This window comes from Ochotona princeps, chromosome 18, assembly GCF_030435755.1.
Source record: "Ochotona princeps isolate mOchPri1 chromosome 18, mOchPri1.hap1, whole genome shotgun sequence".
Taxonomy (NCBI): Eukaryota; Metazoa; Chordata; class Mammalia; order Lagomorpha; family Ochotonidae; genus Ochotona; species Ochotona princeps.
This window is the reverse complement of record NC_080849.1, coordinates 287,231-304,137: the sequence shown is the minus strand read 5'-3', so window position 1 is coordinate 304,137 and position 16,907 is coordinate 287,231. Positions and strand designations below refer to the sequence as shown.

The following is a 16,907-nucleotide window of genomic DNA, read 5'->3' as shown; positions in this document are numbered from 1 at the left end:
GGTGGGAACTAGGAAGTGTGAGCATTGTGGTGCCTCCCTTGATAACGGCATTCCTTCACGTCCTTGTCACACCTTCTGTGATGTGGGCCAGTTAGAGTCGGGTTCCACACCATGGACTGAGAACACAAATGCAAGATGGCTCCTCCCGGGGTATTGGGTGGACTCACCCCTGCACCTGCCACAGGTGAGTACCTGGACTTCCTAGACAGCACAGCTGTGAGACTCAGTGACTGCAAGGCTCTCTCCGTGGGACTCGGCAACTGCTATAGGGCTGTCTCAAACAAGAGTTGAAGCAGATGTCAGAAAGACAAGATCTTCCTTCTGTTGCTTCATAACCAAGCTGGGCCAAGCCAAAGTCAAGAACCTGGAACTCAGTCTAGAGTCTGGGTCTCCCAGATGCGTGCCTGGGACCCAAGTACTTGAGCCCTGCCTTGCCTCCTGGGTGTGCACCAGCAGGGAGCTAGGACAGAGCTGGTGTTGACACCAGGCCCTCTGACATGGGGTGCAGTGATCAAAGAAATGTGTCTGAGGCTAGCATGATGGCTCAACAGACTGATCATGCGCCTTACAGTGCCGGCATCCCTCATGGGCATTGATTTGTGCCCCGACTACTCAACTTGCCATCCAGCTCCCTGCTTGTGGCCTGGAAAACAGTAGAGGATGGTCCAAAGCCTTGGGATCCTGCACCCAGGTGGGAGACCCAGAAGAAACCCCTGGTTCTTGGCTTTGAATCAGCTTAGCTCTAGCTGTTGCGGCCATTTGGGGAGTGAACCAACAGAAGGAAGATCTTTGCCTCCCTCTTTCTCTATCTGTTGTAACTCTGCATTTCAAATAAAAATAAAAATAAAAATAAAAAAACAATTTTTAAAAAATGTGCCAGACCCCCAACCCTGGCAGAGTCCTTTACAGCGGTGGAAAGCTGAAGAAAAAACCACTGTAGGGCCCAGCGGCGTGGCCTAGCGGCTAAAGTCCTTGCCTTGAATGTGCCGGAATCCCATATGGGCGCCGGTTCTAATTCCGGCAGCTCCGCTTCCCATCCAGCTCCCTGCTTGTGGCCTGGGAAAGCAGTCGAGGAAGGCCCAAAGCTTTGGGACCCTGCACCCGCGTGGGAGACTTGGAAGAGTTTCCAGGTTCCTGGCTTCGGATCAGCACAGCACCGGCCGTTGCGGCTCACTTGGGGAGTGAATCATCGGACGGAAGGTCTTCCTCTCTGTCTCTCCTCCTCTCTGTATATCGGAATTTGTAATAAAAATAAATAAATAAATCTTTTTTTAAAAAAACACTGTAACGTGATGGGGTTTTAGTTTTTCAGTTTCTGTATTTTATGCAGAATAGAACTCTATTTAAAGATTACTTAAAATGATGTTGGAGATGAGAAAATGCTGAAAACTTTCATTTCCTGGGTGGCAAAAATCCAGTCCATTATTTGTATTAGGATGCTGGGTTTTTTTTAACAGAAATTTTTTTAAGATTTATTTATTTTTATTGGAAAGGAAGATATACAGAGAGGAGGAGAGACAGAGAGGAAGATCTTCCATCCACCGGTTTATTCCCCAAATGGCCGCAATGGACAGAGCTGAGTCAGGACCTGAAGCCACAGTAGAGGGTGCTCCTGTATAAGAAATGCCACTGACACATCCTGGTCCCATCCCCAGGTTGTCACTATGATGGAGGCTTTGCTGATACACAGGACCTGGGCTGCCAGGAGGCCCGGGAGCCTTGGCATTGGCCAACAAGGATCAGAGACATGTCTAACAGAAACAAGACAAACAGGAGAGAGACATGTGGCATGGAGCATGGAAAGGAGGCGAACCTGGGGAAACGACCAGGCAGCTGTGCATCCAGAAGACACTGCAGAGCTGTGGGGCTGTGGGGAGGGTCTGTGGAGGGCCCGATGACATGGGTCATCTGGTGTCCTTGTCTGCTCTACGTGAAAAGCTGGCCAGCCTGACCCCATTGGATTGTGATGAGTGATAGAAGGGCCTAAAACAATGTAAGCACTACTTTGTTTACTCTCTGCCAGGTGTATCCCAAGGGCAACTCATTCAAAGATGAGAACACTGGACAGGGGATAGGAGGTGGGCAGGGAAGGGGACATTTCCCTTCAGTTAAGGTATTTGGCTCACTCTGTTAACAGCCCCTGCTGCTCAGAAGCTGACCCGAAGACAGGCAGATCCCTCCAGCCCTCGGCAGATGAGGAACTTGGGCACGCACAGGGTGCCGGGCTAAGTTGCTCTGATGGTTCCGGCGCCAACATGGTTTGCCTGTGGGTGTCCCAAGGCGGAGATTAGCTGGCGCCTTCTGGGCTGACTGCATTTGCACATTTTCTCTTGCTGTGATCACACTCCTGGGCTGGGGACTCTGGGAATTCCCCCCATTCAGAACGGTGACCCCTGTGGGAGGCATCCAAGAGGTTTCCATGTCTGGCGCCATGCATAGCAACCCACTGCGCCCACTCAGTGACAAACTAGACCAGAGCCTTGCCGAGCAATTGTCCCCTATTCGTCCAGCAGCCTCTGGCCGAGACCTCCTGGCTTTGCTTGACCCTCCAGAGGCCTACCTGTCTTCTGCTTTGGTGGTGTTGAGGCGCGGAGGCAGCTGGGGAATGGCCACAGGGTGAACACGAGAGGGGTGAAGTGAGTGCACCCGAGCGCGCGGGTGTGTGCACTGCAACTGCGCACCTGTGCCGCGTGTCTGCGGTAAGATCTCTGAGCTCTGTTCCAGGCTCCCCCGGCCCTCCCAGGCTCCTACTGGCGAGGGGGCTTTGCGCCACCATTGGTGGGGATGCACCGGCAGCTCCAGAGAGGCTGCGCTCCGCCCCAACGACGACTACGACTCTGGGCGAGTAGAGCCCTTTGGGACAGTCCCAACTCCAGGTAAAGTTGCCCTTTGAAGTGGCCCGAGGCTCACCTTTGGGGTTCACCGGACAGGAGAGAAGCCAAAGTGTACACTGTAGAGTTGCAAGGCACGGCAGGGCTCGGGTTGGGATCTGCCTGGAGGGACCAGGAAGGAGCGGGGCAGAGGCGCAGGCACCGATCTGGAGCCAGTGTGGCCAAATAGGGGCCGGTGCTTTGGGGGAGGAACAGTGGGCTCGGGTGGGTCTGTGCGGGGTGCCGCCCTCAGCCCCGAAGTGAGGCAAGCTCCAGCGGGAGGCGCTTACAGGCTTGGCCAAGTGGCTTCCTGCTGCCCCTTCCGTTAGAGCTTGTCCTGCGGGAGCCCTGGTAAGAGGGAGTGGGCACACACCGAGAGGGGAAGGGGCCGCTGGGGATTCCCCAGCGCCTGGAAGTTCCACCAGCGAGGGTGGGTGATCGCTCGCTGAGGCACTTGCCTGGGTCTCTCCTACTGTGCTGGGGGGTGGCGTGGGCGCCCATCACCAAGCTTCACTCGTGGGCACGTGAGCACAGCTGGCCCTCTCGTCGACCCCGCACAGACCTGAATCTGGGCAGGTGACCCGAGCTGCCGCTGTGGTAATCACTGCCCAAGTGTCCGTGGTACCGAACCAGGGATGCGGGGAGCGGCCCCTGGTTCAGATGCTTGGCTTGTCAATGGTTCGTGGAGGGGTGCAAGCCTGGAGAAAGGGTGGGGTCCCAAGCCTGGGCTAACTGCACTGGGTTCTCAGGGTGAGTAGGGCTCCCTTGATGCTCCTAACGATCCTCCAAGACGTCAAGCACCTGAGGAGCCAGCGGCGTCCTTTCACGCGCACCTTTGCACTCCAGCAGTCTCGGACTGATCCTTGGGCACGTGGTTGAAGGGGGCCTGGCCCCATTTCCGCTTTTTCGAATCTCGGGAGGCCTCCTGCTCTGCCTCCCTCCGGGCCAGAGAGGATAATGGATTTGATCTAGTCGGGCGCTGCCAGGGTCCGTTAGAAAATACTCCCTCACTCCGGGCCTAATGGAGGCAGGAGGCGCAGGGACTGACTCTGAGCATCGTCCACTCGCGCTGAGAAGTCCCCAGCCTCTCCTGGGGCGGAGCGGAGGCCCTCCTCTCCCTGGGGCGTTACCAGGGGCTCTTAGCTTGGGAAGGACTCCTGCGCTTCTCCCTCCCTCGACCTGGTGAATTTGTGTTCTCCTGCCTGCAAAGTCCTTTCTGAAGCGTGGGATTTGCATAATTTTGGAAACAAATTGGGTGTCTTATGGGCAGGGGAAGGAGAGGATTTTGAAATGTGCTCTTTGGTTGCGAGTGGGGGAAGGGCGGAGCCCTGTGTGCGCCCCAGCCCCAGGAGGTGCGTGCTAGTGGATGTGCTGCTAGCACATCCTGACAGCACAGAGCACCAGCACACCGACCCAGCTCTGCTCTGGCCAAAGCAGGGTCCTGCTGGAGTCAGTGGGGCTTCCTTGTCTTGTCTCGCTGCCTGGAGTGGCCGTGGGATGGCCTTGTCGGTTTGTGAAGCCTGCTCGGATGTGCTGTGGTGGTGGCAAAGGCAACCAGTGGAACTGTGGGGGTGGGTACTGGGGGTAGGGCGGCCCTTCCTCTGCCTGTGACTGGGGTGCTGCTGCGTTGGTCTGCACACCTAATGGGTACCGGGTTTTTTAGGCCCTGGTTCTGTGCCAGGAGGGCTTCAGCGGTGGTGAAGGAGTAGTCCCATTGCCAGGACCACAGTCACAGTGAGGATGGGGCTGCTCCTTAGCACCAGGGGGACCCCAGGGGTGTCCACCCTCACCTCTGATCTCTCAGAATGGGTCCCAGCCACGCAGGGCCTGCTCCCCACTGGGTGGAGCTCCAGAGGACTTCCGCATTTACTTCCCAGTCCAGCAGCTTTCTTAGCAGATTTTAGCGGTTCTCTTCCTTGGAGGAGTGAAAGCAGGTGAGGGGGAAAGCCGGCCCTGACCTCGGGGCTGGCCTCCTGCCTGGCATTTCACCTGCCCCAGCATGTCCCGGCAGGGTGGGCTCAGGGGCTGGTATTTGGCTGAGCAATCCACACCTGTGTAGAGAACACAAGGGCTCTGGTGTGGGATCTGGGCTTCTTCTCCACACAGCACTCATCAGATTTCAAAGTCAGTGGCCTTGGCTGTGGCTGACTTTCCACAGGAGGTATGAGGAGTCGGCATGGCCCCTCCAGGTGCCTATGGACGAGGATACCTGCTTCTTGCTGGCCACTGTGGAGTCCATAACTCACAGATGTACCTGTGTCTATCCTGGAGAACAGAGGTTCTGGTGGCCATGTGCTTCCTCTGTAACTTGCTGGTTGGCCACAGTTAGGTACAGCCACAGTCTCCTGCTGTAGCTGCTGTGTGCCATCCAGGTGACCACTTGGACCGTTGGGCCTGCAATGCAACAGGTACCACCATATGAATGGTCACATTCGGTAACCACACTTGTGGTTAGCCATGGCATAGTCAGTGTGTGATTGTAGGGCCAAAATAGCTTAAATTTTGGCTTTGCTGCATACTGAGTGTGAGCTGGATTCTGTGTGCTACAAGTCATCTATTAGAATTAGAAAAATCTAACTGTGAGGAGACATATGTTGCCCCCCAGGGTGGCAAACATTGTGATTCTGAGCCTGGCTGCTTTCACGTCTGGCTGTGAAGAAGCAGTGCTTGAGCCACCCTGTCAGAGCATGAGCTGGGACAGCCCTGCCTCAGGTGTTTGTCTTCATGTCCCTCTGGGGTAGGGATGGGAGTGATGTGGCTTCAAGGCTCCTTTGTGGAGCCCTTTTGCTCCCGTAGTGCCGGTCGTCCCTGTGGCTCCCGTGCAGCCTGTGGGTGGGTGGTGGCTCTGGTCCTTCCTGTGGCTCCCGTGCAGCCTATGGGTGGGTGGTGGCTCTGGTCCTTCCTGTGGCTCCCGTGCAGCCTGTGGGTGGTGGCGTTGGTCCTTCCTGTAGCTCCCGTGCAGCCTGTGGGTGGGTGGTGGCTCTGGTCCTTCCTGTGGCTCCCGTTCAGCCCGAGAGTCATGCCAGTGGTCAGCCTGAGGCTCCCGTTCAGCCCGTGGGTGATAGCGCTGGTCCTTCCCATGGTTCCCGTGCAGCCTGTGGGTGGTGGTGTTGGTCGTCCCTGTGGCTCCAGTGCAACCTGAGGGTCGTGACAGTGGTCAGCCTGTGACTCTCAGGTGAGCATTCTACCTCTGCATCAAGCTCAGAACCCATGCCTTGGTTGGCCCAGGCCAGCCCTCACCTCAGCCACACTGGAGAATGTGGGTAGCACCTCTGGGTGGGGTCCTAGTCCAGTAAGCTTTGTATCCCACACATTTTCCACCCCGTGAGACCTTCACCTCATGATTCTGGAGGGAAACTGAGGCAGTTACATACAGACCAAGATGTCAGATTGGCATCGGGGACAGCATCCCGTATTAGAGTGCTGGTCTCTGCCACCTGCATGGGTGACCCGGATGGAGTTCCTGGCTTTGGCCTGGGCCATCCCCAGCCATGATGGCCATCTGGGGAGTGGGCTGGGGAATAGATCTCTCTCTCCAGTCTTTTCCTTTTGTTTATTTTCTTTTTCATTCCTTCCATCCTTTCTTTCCCTTTCTTTTCTTTCCTCTCTCCCTCTCTTTCCCTCTGCCAGTTTGTAATTAAACTAAATTAAATAAATCCGAAGACACCAAACATCTGATGTTCCACATGGAACAGAGAACTGTTGTGGACTCAGCTGGTCTTTGAGAAAGTTGCAGAGTTCAGTGGAGGAAACAAAGCCCTGATTGTAAAGCTATCAGACTTGCAAGGGGTAAAAAGGAAAATAATCATCTAGGGTCTGTGAGAAGTTTGAGGTATCCAGGGCCGGTGTGATCCCTGCCTGGCAGGATGGGTGGGGCCCCGTTGGGATGCCTGGGATCTGTCCCTGACTGGAGCTCCTGGCTCCAGGTTGCCGGCAGTGAGGACCCTGGGAGACGCTGATGTGGCTCATGTCGGATTGTGGCCACCTCATGGGGAACCTGGATGGAGCTCCTGGCCCCTGCTGGCCCCTGGCTTCTCTCCCCCCAACCCTGGGGCGTCTCTGGGGAGTGAGGCAGCTGGTGGGGTGCTCTTGAGTGCTGAGAGCACAGGGAGCATGGGCTGCCATGATGGCTTCTCATGGAGTTCCCACTCGACCTGCCGGCCTGGTGAGTGAAGTGGCAGCTCATGCTGATTTTAACTTCCACTTTCCTGGAGCTCAGGTAGTGTTCTGTCCTGTGCTTACTGCTGGCCATGTGAATGTCCCCTTTGGAGACACTTTTACCCATTTTTTAATTGAGTTGTCTCGTGGCTGAATTGTATTTCTGAAATAATATCTCACACACATAGTGCTAGTTTTTTTCACTTTACTAATAGCGTACTTTTGTTAAATTTTTTTTTTTTTACTTTTTTATGTAAAAGAGCAACAGAGAGAGAGGGAGAGTCAGAGAGCCCCCATCTGCTGGTCTCATTCACACGGTCAGGTTTGGGCCGGCCAAGGCAGGACACGAACTGCATCTCCCACACGAGTCCAGGCAGCATCCCCAGGTGTGGCTGTGGTCTGGGTGCAGCGTCCACCTCCCCGGCCCCACTGGACCCTCTTTCCACTAGGTTCTGTGACTTTTCTCTGGTTGCTGTGAAATTGCCCTGGGGGTTGTTCCTGCCCATGAAACCTCTGACCTGAGACAGTTTCCTTGTCTTCAGCTTCTCTCCCACAGCCAAGGCAGACTTCCCAACAGGCACTGCCCCTTTGGCATGCTCTTGAGGCTGCATTCAGGCACATGGCAAGCCCTTGGGTCCCACATAGCTCCAAATGGTTCTGTGGCAGGTGTTGTAGTGTGTGGAGGGATGTGGGGCTTCCCGGGCTCTGGGCATCCCAGCTGAGCTGTGTGAAAACCCTAACCACCCTCAGCTCTCCGTGGGGAGTGACCTGCTGGGTCAGGCTGTCACTCCTACAGCCACCTGAGTGTCTCCACCCAGTGTAGCCAGTTCTCCTGGGTCTCCTGCAGCAACCAGTGCTAGGTGTCAGCCGCCCGGCCATGGCCTGCCTCACTCTTGGCCCTGCTGCGGGCAACAGTGGTGTGGGCATTCCCAGGCACTCTCATGGGTGTCTGGATCAGGTCCAGCATTTACAGCTGCACTGCCATCCCCGGTGACATGGTGCCTGCATCTTCCATTTCCACAGAGCCAACTCCCAGGGCCAGCCCTGCAGGAACAGGGCCACTTCTCTCACCCCCACGCTGGTACCACATCCTGGCAGCTCGAGGTGAGATGCACCTTGGTGCTGGGCTGATGTGCACACACCTGCTGAAACTGTCCATCCCTTCACAGTCATTTCTGCCTCAGTTGCCACCTTATCCCTGCGCAGAACTCATGATGGTTCTCACTGTGTTTGTGTCTGGGGTGTTTGGCCATGGTGGCACCTCTGATGTCAGGCTGTGCTTCTGAGCTCCTGCAGAACCAGGTCCCTGCACTGTCTGGCATCCCCTCTGCTCCCTCTGTGTGCCAGAGGACCTCACATGCTTGCTTGTCAAGCCAGGGCCCATATAGTTTATGCTGCTGGCATAAAGACAGCCTTTGCCCTCTGCGACCTCACAGCCACCATGACCCCGGGGCCTCTGGGGTCCCAGGTGCTGTTTGTTACCTCTAGGGACATGCTCTTCTATACCCACCCCTGACCCCTCCCAGCAGTGTGGGACACAGGGGGTCCAGCTGCTCCTGCAGGTGGGACAACAGCTATGCTGTGAGAGTGCCATGTTGGCAGCTTGCCCAGGCACTGTTCTTTCTGCCTCTCAGGATGCCTGAGTGGCCCATCTCACAGCTTTGATTCTTTCTTCAGCCGTGGAAACCTCCTGTGAATGTTCACAGCTCCTTGTCATGGCTGTCTTCGCTGAACTTCATGACCTGCAACTCCCCTCTTGCTGCTGGGTTGTGGCTGCCTTGGCTCTGCAAGCGAAGCTCATGCTGCCTGTGTGAGGTCTTTGCCTGGGAAGCCTGACTCCCGGGGCTGTCCTGTTCTCTTCCAACTACTGTGCCCCCTGTGGTTCTTTTTCTTGAAGGTAACGTTGAACTTCGAGTGGCAGTTCTGCAAGTCAGAGTCCCTTTCCCTTCAGGGTTGGCTATAGTTTACATTTCTGAATGGGTTTTTAATATCTGTCGTGTCTGTCTCACATGGACACTGAGACCTATTTCATCAGCTAGTAGACAGATTCTGAAGTGCTGGAAGGAAACCCTAAGGCAGTTCTTGGGTGGGGACAGCCCCTAACCCTTGGGTCTCCAGGAGAAGCCCCTTCAGGCCCCGCACAGTGTGCAGGTCTCCCCCTGCCTCTGCCAGGTCTGTTGGGGCTGCTGCTTATCCAGACACATCTGGAGTACATTTCAGCCCCTGCCACACTGGAGCCTACCCTCTCCACCTTTCTGGGTTGGAGATCCCAGGCCCGTGTCCCCAGGCAGTTCTGTTGGGCAGCCGTGTCCTGTTCTCTGACCTTAGATGGAGGTCAGATCGCCCTTCAGCGGGCACCTGGCATGCAAGAGAGGACCAGGCTGACGGTTGCCAGCATCCAAGGCTGATGCACACTCCCTTCTTTTCTCACAGGCCCTGCAACTTAGTTGGCAGCTCTTAAGCCCTTCGGCCTGCGTGGCACATGAACCCATGACCCTGCTTCATGGACCGGCAGAGTCCCAAAGCAGCGGAGGTGTGGGCCGTCCGTGCCACGTCATCAATGTGGGAGGCTGCTGGGTGCATTTGGCCTGGGCGGCCCTGGCATGCTGTCCGCTTGCACTCCTGGAGCGCCTGCAGGCCTACCGCGGTCACCACGAGCTGCTTCTCGTGTGTGAGACTATGACATGAGCCGCAAAGTGTTCTTGGACCACAGCCCCTGCGCCTTCCGCGCCATCACAGTGCTGCTGCACACCGGCAAGCTGCGGCTGCTGTGGGGACCCTGCACACTTGCCTTCTGCGAGGAGCTGGCCTATTGGGGCATCGACCAGGCGTGGCTAGAGCGCTGCTGCCTGCGCCACCTGCGCTGCCACGAGAGGAGATGGCCGAGGCGGGACGTGGTGAGCCGCAGACCCTGACGTAAACCCTGGGGCCTGGGCCGCTGCAGCGTGGCCTCTAACGTCTGCCCGACATGCTGGACAACTTGCACTTGATCCCCGCTGGGAAATTCTTCACCTGCGTCTCGATGGGTTTCATGGCCATCACAGCCATGGGCCTGTGCCTGAGCACCATGCCAGACATCCTCGCCGAGGAGGAGCAGGTAAGCAGGGCGGCGAGGACGGCCCGGGCTGCGGGCTGGCTGGAGCCAGAAGTTGGTTTCAGTGGCTCAGCAAAGAGCAGGTGGTGTGCAGGGCTAGACCTGCCCTGGGGTCCGCAGGGCCACATCAACCCCAGGGTGGGTCATGGCTGCCTCCCCCTTCCACTGACCAATTCTGTGTCCTGTTGGCCTGGGAGGCTGCACCCACACGGGACAGAACAGCCGAGTGGGGTTTGTGGATACTTTAGGACAAGTGGGGACATGCTGGTGGCTTTGGAAGGCCTCACTTCTGGTCACACTGGAGACTGCAGGTGAAACTTAGAAGAGTGAGGACCCAGTAGGTAAAGCCTGGTGGGCTGAAGGGAGGCCACCTTCCCTGACAGCCTCCCCTCCGCGTAGCTGGTCCGGAGAATTTTGCCTGAGGTTGAGGGGAGGGGTTCCAGCCCAGGAGCCTGACACTGGATCCCACACAGCCCTGTGTGTGGCCTCCCCAGCGTCACGAGGGCCACAAGGAGTAAGTCTTGCCATTATACTGCCTGGAGAGTAACTGAACAAATGAACATCCAGTCCCCTCACCCAACCCAGCACCTGCTCCCAGGAGACACCCCTGCCCCAGCGAGGCTCGCAGCCCAGCCTAGAGCTGTGCCAAGGACACAGCTGTGCCGAGAGCTCGGGTGTCCTGGGGGGCCGGCTCAGGAGTGTCTTCCTTTCCACCCATTAGGAGAAGGGCAACTGTGCACATGGTTATACTGGAACATGCTTGGGCCTACATACAGTAATGTCAGATGTCCGTCATCATGGCTCCTGTGTCGGACTGAGACACCTCTGGCCACTGGTGAGAACCTGAGTCAGCTCCTGTGTCGACATTGGCCAGCAACAAGCAGATGTCCCACAGCAGAGGTGCAGCCGTGGTTGTTTCTACCTGGTCTGCAGGCTGGGAATGCCTAGTGCCCCAAGATGCAGCCCCGGGTGTGGGTGGGAGGACCATGTGAGGGTGGTAGACCCCTGACGTATGAGAGTGAACATGCCAGCATCAGCCTTTGTATCCTTCCCCCGCCCCCACACTCACCTGGCCTATCCCCTTCACTCACCTGCCCCTGTCCCATAGCCACCTGCCCCCTCCCACACTCACCTGGTGTGTGGAGGAGGCTGCTATGTGGGGGAGGTCCGTGGGGGGGGGAGAGGCTGGGTGGTAGAGGCTCTTGTGTTGGGGGAGGCTCTTTTGTAGGGGAGGCTAGGTGTGAGGGAGGCCGGGTAGGCTGGTGGGTAGGGAAGGCAGTTGGGTGGAGGAGGTGGACCCAAGCAGGAAGTCTTGCAGCAGCACCTACACACTATCTTCTCTCAGCTCTGCCATGAGTACCCATGCTCTCTGGCAAAGGTGGCCTGGCCAAGTCCAGAGTGAGTGTGGATCTGGGAGGATGAGGCTCCTGAGGACTTTATTGTAAGACTGCCCTCTCCTGGCAGATACCAGAAGAGCTGGGATGCTAATAGGTCACAGAGAGTAACCCAACCTACAACCCATCAAATCTATACTTAGTAACACCAGATACTGGGAAGTAACACTCTTAAGTAGAAACCCAGCAAAGATATACTTAGTAACAGCAGAAATTGAAACATATGCTGTGAGTTTAAAAGCCCAAACAGGTACTTAGTGGCCACAGAAACCACACTCAGGAGAGGACTCTGGAGCCTGCAGTTGGAAAACCAAGGAAGGTTGTGGGGTGTAGGGCAGGAGGAAGGCTTCCTGGGAAGGCCAGGAGAGGGTGGCGCTGGGCCTTACAAACTTTCCAGCTGTATGGGAGACTTGGGTCACCACACCACTTCCACAAGTTAATAAAAGGAAGCATAGTTGAGCACATTTAAACATCCAGGGCAGGGAAGAATCTTCCTAGGTTGTGAGAAAGCCAGAAATTGTACAGAAAGGAAATATTTGGCGAAACCCCGATAAAAGCCCTCACCCAGATTTAAGCAGAGGACTGCGATCTCAGCATAAAATGGCTGCATCTGTGACAAAGAGCATGTGTCCTTCATGTGTGGGAACTTCTGACAAGTAAGGACCATGCATCGCCAGAGGACAGGAAACCTAGCAATGGCCGAGACCTAGGGAGAGCTGTACGGTGAACAGCAGCTGTTGGTGCAGGGACCACGTCACCCCGTATTGGCGTGTCCTGTGTCCGTCCTGCCACCACACCCTGGGAGGCAACAGGGCTTGACCCAAGCGCTTGGGTCCCTGCCCATTCCACACTGGAATGCAGATTTGGGTTCTGGCTCCTGGGTTCAGCTTGGCCCAGACCTGGCTGTGGACATTTGGGGGTGTGAACAAGTAGGTGAAAGATCTTTCTCTTCCCTGCATGTTGCCACTCCACCTTTCAAGTAAATGAGAGTAAAGCTTTTGTTTAAACAAAAAAGATTGTTTTGTTTTAAAAGACAGTTACAGAGAGATACTCCATCCGCTGGTTCACTCTCAGCTGCAGTGGCCAGCGCTGAGCTGACCTGAAGCCACAAGCCTCAATCTGTCTCCCATGTGAGTACAAGGAGCTATGCATTTGAGCCATCCCCTGCTGCCTCCAAGGCCATAGGGAGCTGGATCAGAAGCGGAGTAGACAGAACATGAACAGTTGCCCATTTGGGATGAGCCTACTATACCATGGTACCACATCAAAGGACTTTTTTTTTTTAACTGTTATTTTAATTCTGAGTGAGGGGGTTTCAGATGCATGTAGGGTGGAGAGGGTCTGGATTGGGGGAGGTAGGTGAGAGATTCCAGTGTTTTCTTCTGTGTCTGAGGTCAGTGTGTGGCTGGGTAGGGGGTGCACCATTCCTTACTGTCAAGCTACATCATTGCTTAGGGATGGAGATGGTCATTTGATGTCACCTTAGAGATCCCAGTATGGGGAAGAGCACTCGAGGATGTCCACTTGAGTGGTCTTGATCTGAGGTGGTGTTGGCTTCATTACACATGAAGTGCTAAATTCTGAAGCCTGTTGGCTGTCTGTGTTTACCTGTGTGTCCACAGACCTGGGAGCCTGTTGCAGAGCCTGGACTGGAATGTTGTTCAACCTGTCCTTTCCATCTTTTGATGAGGTACTCAAAGTCTTCTGTGATTTTAGATGACCTGGCTGTCTTGTCTTTCATGGTCATCTGGGTGTGATCTCCATTCTAGGCCACCGAGGTGGCCTAGTCCTGCAACATGTGTTCCAGGGTCAGATCACATGTCAGTGGTTTCCCCCAAAACAAGGATTGAATGTAGTAGTCTAGTTGGGAAGCCCCCTAAGAAACCTTACCTGCGAGGTCCTCAGACCTGGTTCTCACATGCACTACTGGTGCTGTGCCCTAGTCAGGGCAATCCTGAAGAAACCTTACCTGGCCTACCCCAGGCTGGATTCTCACACGCGCTAGCAGATGCTGCAACCCAGCCCTGCCCTGCCCTGCCCTGCCCTGCCCCTCAGCCCAGCTTTCATGTGCACAGGGTGCTGCTGCCTTTCCTGGCACATTCCCAGCCCTATTTCTCGCAAGTGCCAGCAGGTGCTGCAGTTCAGCCCCAACACTCATAGGCAGGTGCTGTGATTTAGACTGGCCTGCCCCACCCTCAGTCCAGCTTTTGCTGATGGCTGCTGTGGTCTGGCCCAGCTCAGCCTGCCAATTCTAGTTCTTGCATGTGCCGGTAGGTGCTGTGGCCTAGTTGGGGTGTCCTGAAAAAAACCTTACCAGACCCACACCCAAGCATAGCTTGGCTAGGTGATACAACCTAGCCTGGCCCATTCCAACCCATTCCCCTAGCCCCCAACTGTGATGGTAGGTATCTTGGTCTGACCCAGGGAGGCCCTCTGATCTACTCCACTTCAGCACCTTCAATTACCTGCAGGTGCAGTGGCCTGCTCCGTGGATACCTCTAGAAGTTTTCTGTATGTGTCAAGACCTCAGTGGCTCCTATTCCGATTTGCCCACAGAACCCTTCCCCATAAGTATGTGCCTCTCACCACTGTGCCAGCAGGGGCCAGGGCACATGGTGGGCCCTCCAAAAGCAGGATTTTAGAAAAGATGTTTATGATGAGAGAAATGCACATTTCAGCCATGTGATAGTTTAAGATGGTAACAAAAATTCAAGTAAATGACCACAGCCAGTGTTGTTCAGGCTGCCCAGAAAGGGGCCTAACCTGTGGACATGGCATTGCCTACATCCTGTGGGGAGAGGGAGTGTGGCATTGTACTATGTCCTGTTGGGGGAGGAAATGTGGCACTGCACCGACACTGAAAGGAGAGGAAGTGTGGCATTGCACTGACCCACTACGGGAAGAAGTGTGACATTGCACTGACAGTAGGGAGAGGAAGTGTGGCATTGCAGACACACTTGGGAGAGGAAGTGTGGCATTGCAGTGACACTGTGGCGACAGGAAGTGTGACACAGTGCAGAGTGTCAGCTATGCACTTACACAGCCTCAAGGTGCAGTTACAGCAATCAAGATGGAGATCAGTGCTGGCCCTGAAGTGTTGCCCTGACAGCAAATGGATACCTAGGAGGGGCAGCAGTAGACATCTGGACTGCTGCAAGTTTATGTGATGAGGATAGAGCAGGCAGGTACTGGCTTACAGCCAAGGACACCATATGCTGGCCCGCAGGCTTGGAGTCCAGTCCTGGCTCCACCGCTGCCTCCAGCCCTGTAGAGACATGCAGCCTGGAGGTGGCAGTGATGGCTCACGTAGCTGGGCCCTGTCATCCATGTGCAAGACCCAGGTGGGGCTTTGCCCTCTGCAGGGTTGTGAAAGGCAGCTGTCATCCTCCCTCCAGGTCCTGTGGACACGTGGCCACTCTAGAACCTACTCGTCACCTACTTGGTCACTCCCAAGTCAGGCCTGTGTCTGCTTCCTCCTGGGTCCCAGCCCTCCACCATGTCCATGAGGCCTTGCCTTTAACAACTAGGTGGAACTGGACACTGGACCCCCAAGCATGGGCTGCCTGTTTGTTAGTTCTTTGTAGCGACCAGGAGGATCTCTGAGGAGAGCTGGTGGCACTCCCACAGCTGCAGTGTCCAGTCCCTGGGGAGACCTTCGGTGGGCTGCTCTGTAGTGACAGTCTGGGCACCTTCTGTCTCCCTGAGCACGCTCGGCTGTCCAGCTCCCATCAGTGGCAGCCGTGTGCCAGGGCCAAGATTCCTCCACAAACAAGTTGCCTGTAGTTGCTTCTCTGGGACCTTGGGGTCGGCGCCTGAGACTCCTTGTCCCCCAGCTCTCAGTCGCCGTGGCCCCTGCACTCTGCAGCCTGCAGCCAGGGCTGCATCCTGCTCAGCTACCTGGGTCCCTGGGCTACTGCCCACCCCCCACCACTGTCCCTGAGAGTGCCCAGGTTATCCCCCCACTGTGCCTAGGAGTGCCCAGGTCAGCCCCTCCATGCATGGGCATGCCTGGCTCAGTCCATGTGCCTAGGAATGCCTAGGTCAACCCCTTCGTGTCGGAGAGTACCCAGGTGAGACCCCCATCATGTCTAGGAGTGCCCAGCTCATCCCCTCTATGTTCTGCAGCAGTGGGTCTGCTCTTTTGGGAAGGGAGTCAGAGCCAGTTTGGGATCTCAGTCTGTGTCCCTGCTCCCCACACCAGGCACAGGCTCTGAGGCAGTCACATTGGGAATGACCCACAGCCCCAGGAGCCAGGCACTTCTCCATGGTCATCTCTCAGACCCCTAACCCAGGCTGAGTCAGCCACGGGCACTGGCTCTCAGGCAACAATCCCAGGAACACTGCATGCCCCAGGCACCCACATTCCAACCTATGTCCCCTCTCCTCCACAGGGCGAGTGCTCCCGCAAGTGCCGCAACCTGTTTGTGTTGGAGGTGGTGTGCGTGGCCTGGTTCTTAGTGGAGCTCCTGCTGCGCTCTCTGCAGGCTAAGAGCAACTGTGCCTTCCTGCGGGCATCGCTGAACCTCGTGGACATCGCAGCCATGATGCCCCTGTTGGTGTCACTGCTGGCATGGCTGCCAGTGGGAATGGGCCCTGGCCAGCGCGGGCTGCTGGAACCACTGTGTGCACTCTGTAATGAGCCTGGCGCACCACTCGCCAGGGTTGTGCTTGCTGGGGCTGACCGTGTCACTGCATACGTGAGCTCGGCCTCTTGCTGCTGTTCCTCTGCGTGGCCATGGCATTATGCGTGCCACTCGTGCACCTAGCCGAGTGTGAGCTGGGCGTGTACCGTGACTCTGCCAGTGTGCCCACCAGCTACTGGTGGGCCACAGAGACATGGTGCCGCACAGCCTGCCTGGCCAGGTGGTGGCACTCGGTGGCATCCTCAGCAGCATCCTGCTGCTGGCCCTGCCTGTCACAGCCACCTTCTACACCTTCTCAGACTCCTATGCCAAGTTCCATGTGCAGAGGCGCCCTGCAGCCAGCCCAAGGTGAGCCTGCAACGGGGTCCCTTCCCTTCCATGGCCAGCCCAGAATAATACGGAAGGGAGGGGCACCCGTGGCAGGGACAGCAGGAGCCCAGAGAGGTGGGAGCGCAACCTCCATGGGGTTCCAGGACCACAGAAGGGTGTCCTGTGATGGGGATCCTCCCACAGCACACATGACCCACACCAGCTGTACTCAGGGAGCAATATGAATAACCAGGTCCTGGCCATGTAGCCCTCCTCAGGGTCAGTACCACTGTTGGTTGCGTGTTGATTCTGTGGGCACCACAGACTCCATAGAGAGAAAACTAGTAGCATATGAATAGGAGGGGTGTCCCCCACATCCTGGGCTGTGCTGGGCCAGGCAATAAGCAACTGCAAGGTGTACCTGGGAGCTGCCACTTCT

The 16,907-nt window shown here is 56.2% G+C and overlaps 1 protein-coding gene across 1 annotated transcript; it reads left to right on the top strand.

Moving 5' to 3' along the window:
- Positions 1-9,518: 9,518 nt before the first annotated feature.
- On the top strand, positions 9,519-16,854 carry KCNG2 (potassium voltage-gated channel modifier subfamily G member 2). The gene is given in 7 exon segments (XM_058676760.1): positions 9,519-9,699; positions 9,702-9,890; positions 9,893-10,125; positions 15,908-16,146; positions 16,148-16,201; positions 16,203-16,345; positions 16,348-16,854. Coding segments are annotated over 7 exon segments (1,203 nt in total). The 3' UTR covers positions 16,512-16,854.
- Positions 16,855-16,907: the final 53 nt, after the last annotated feature.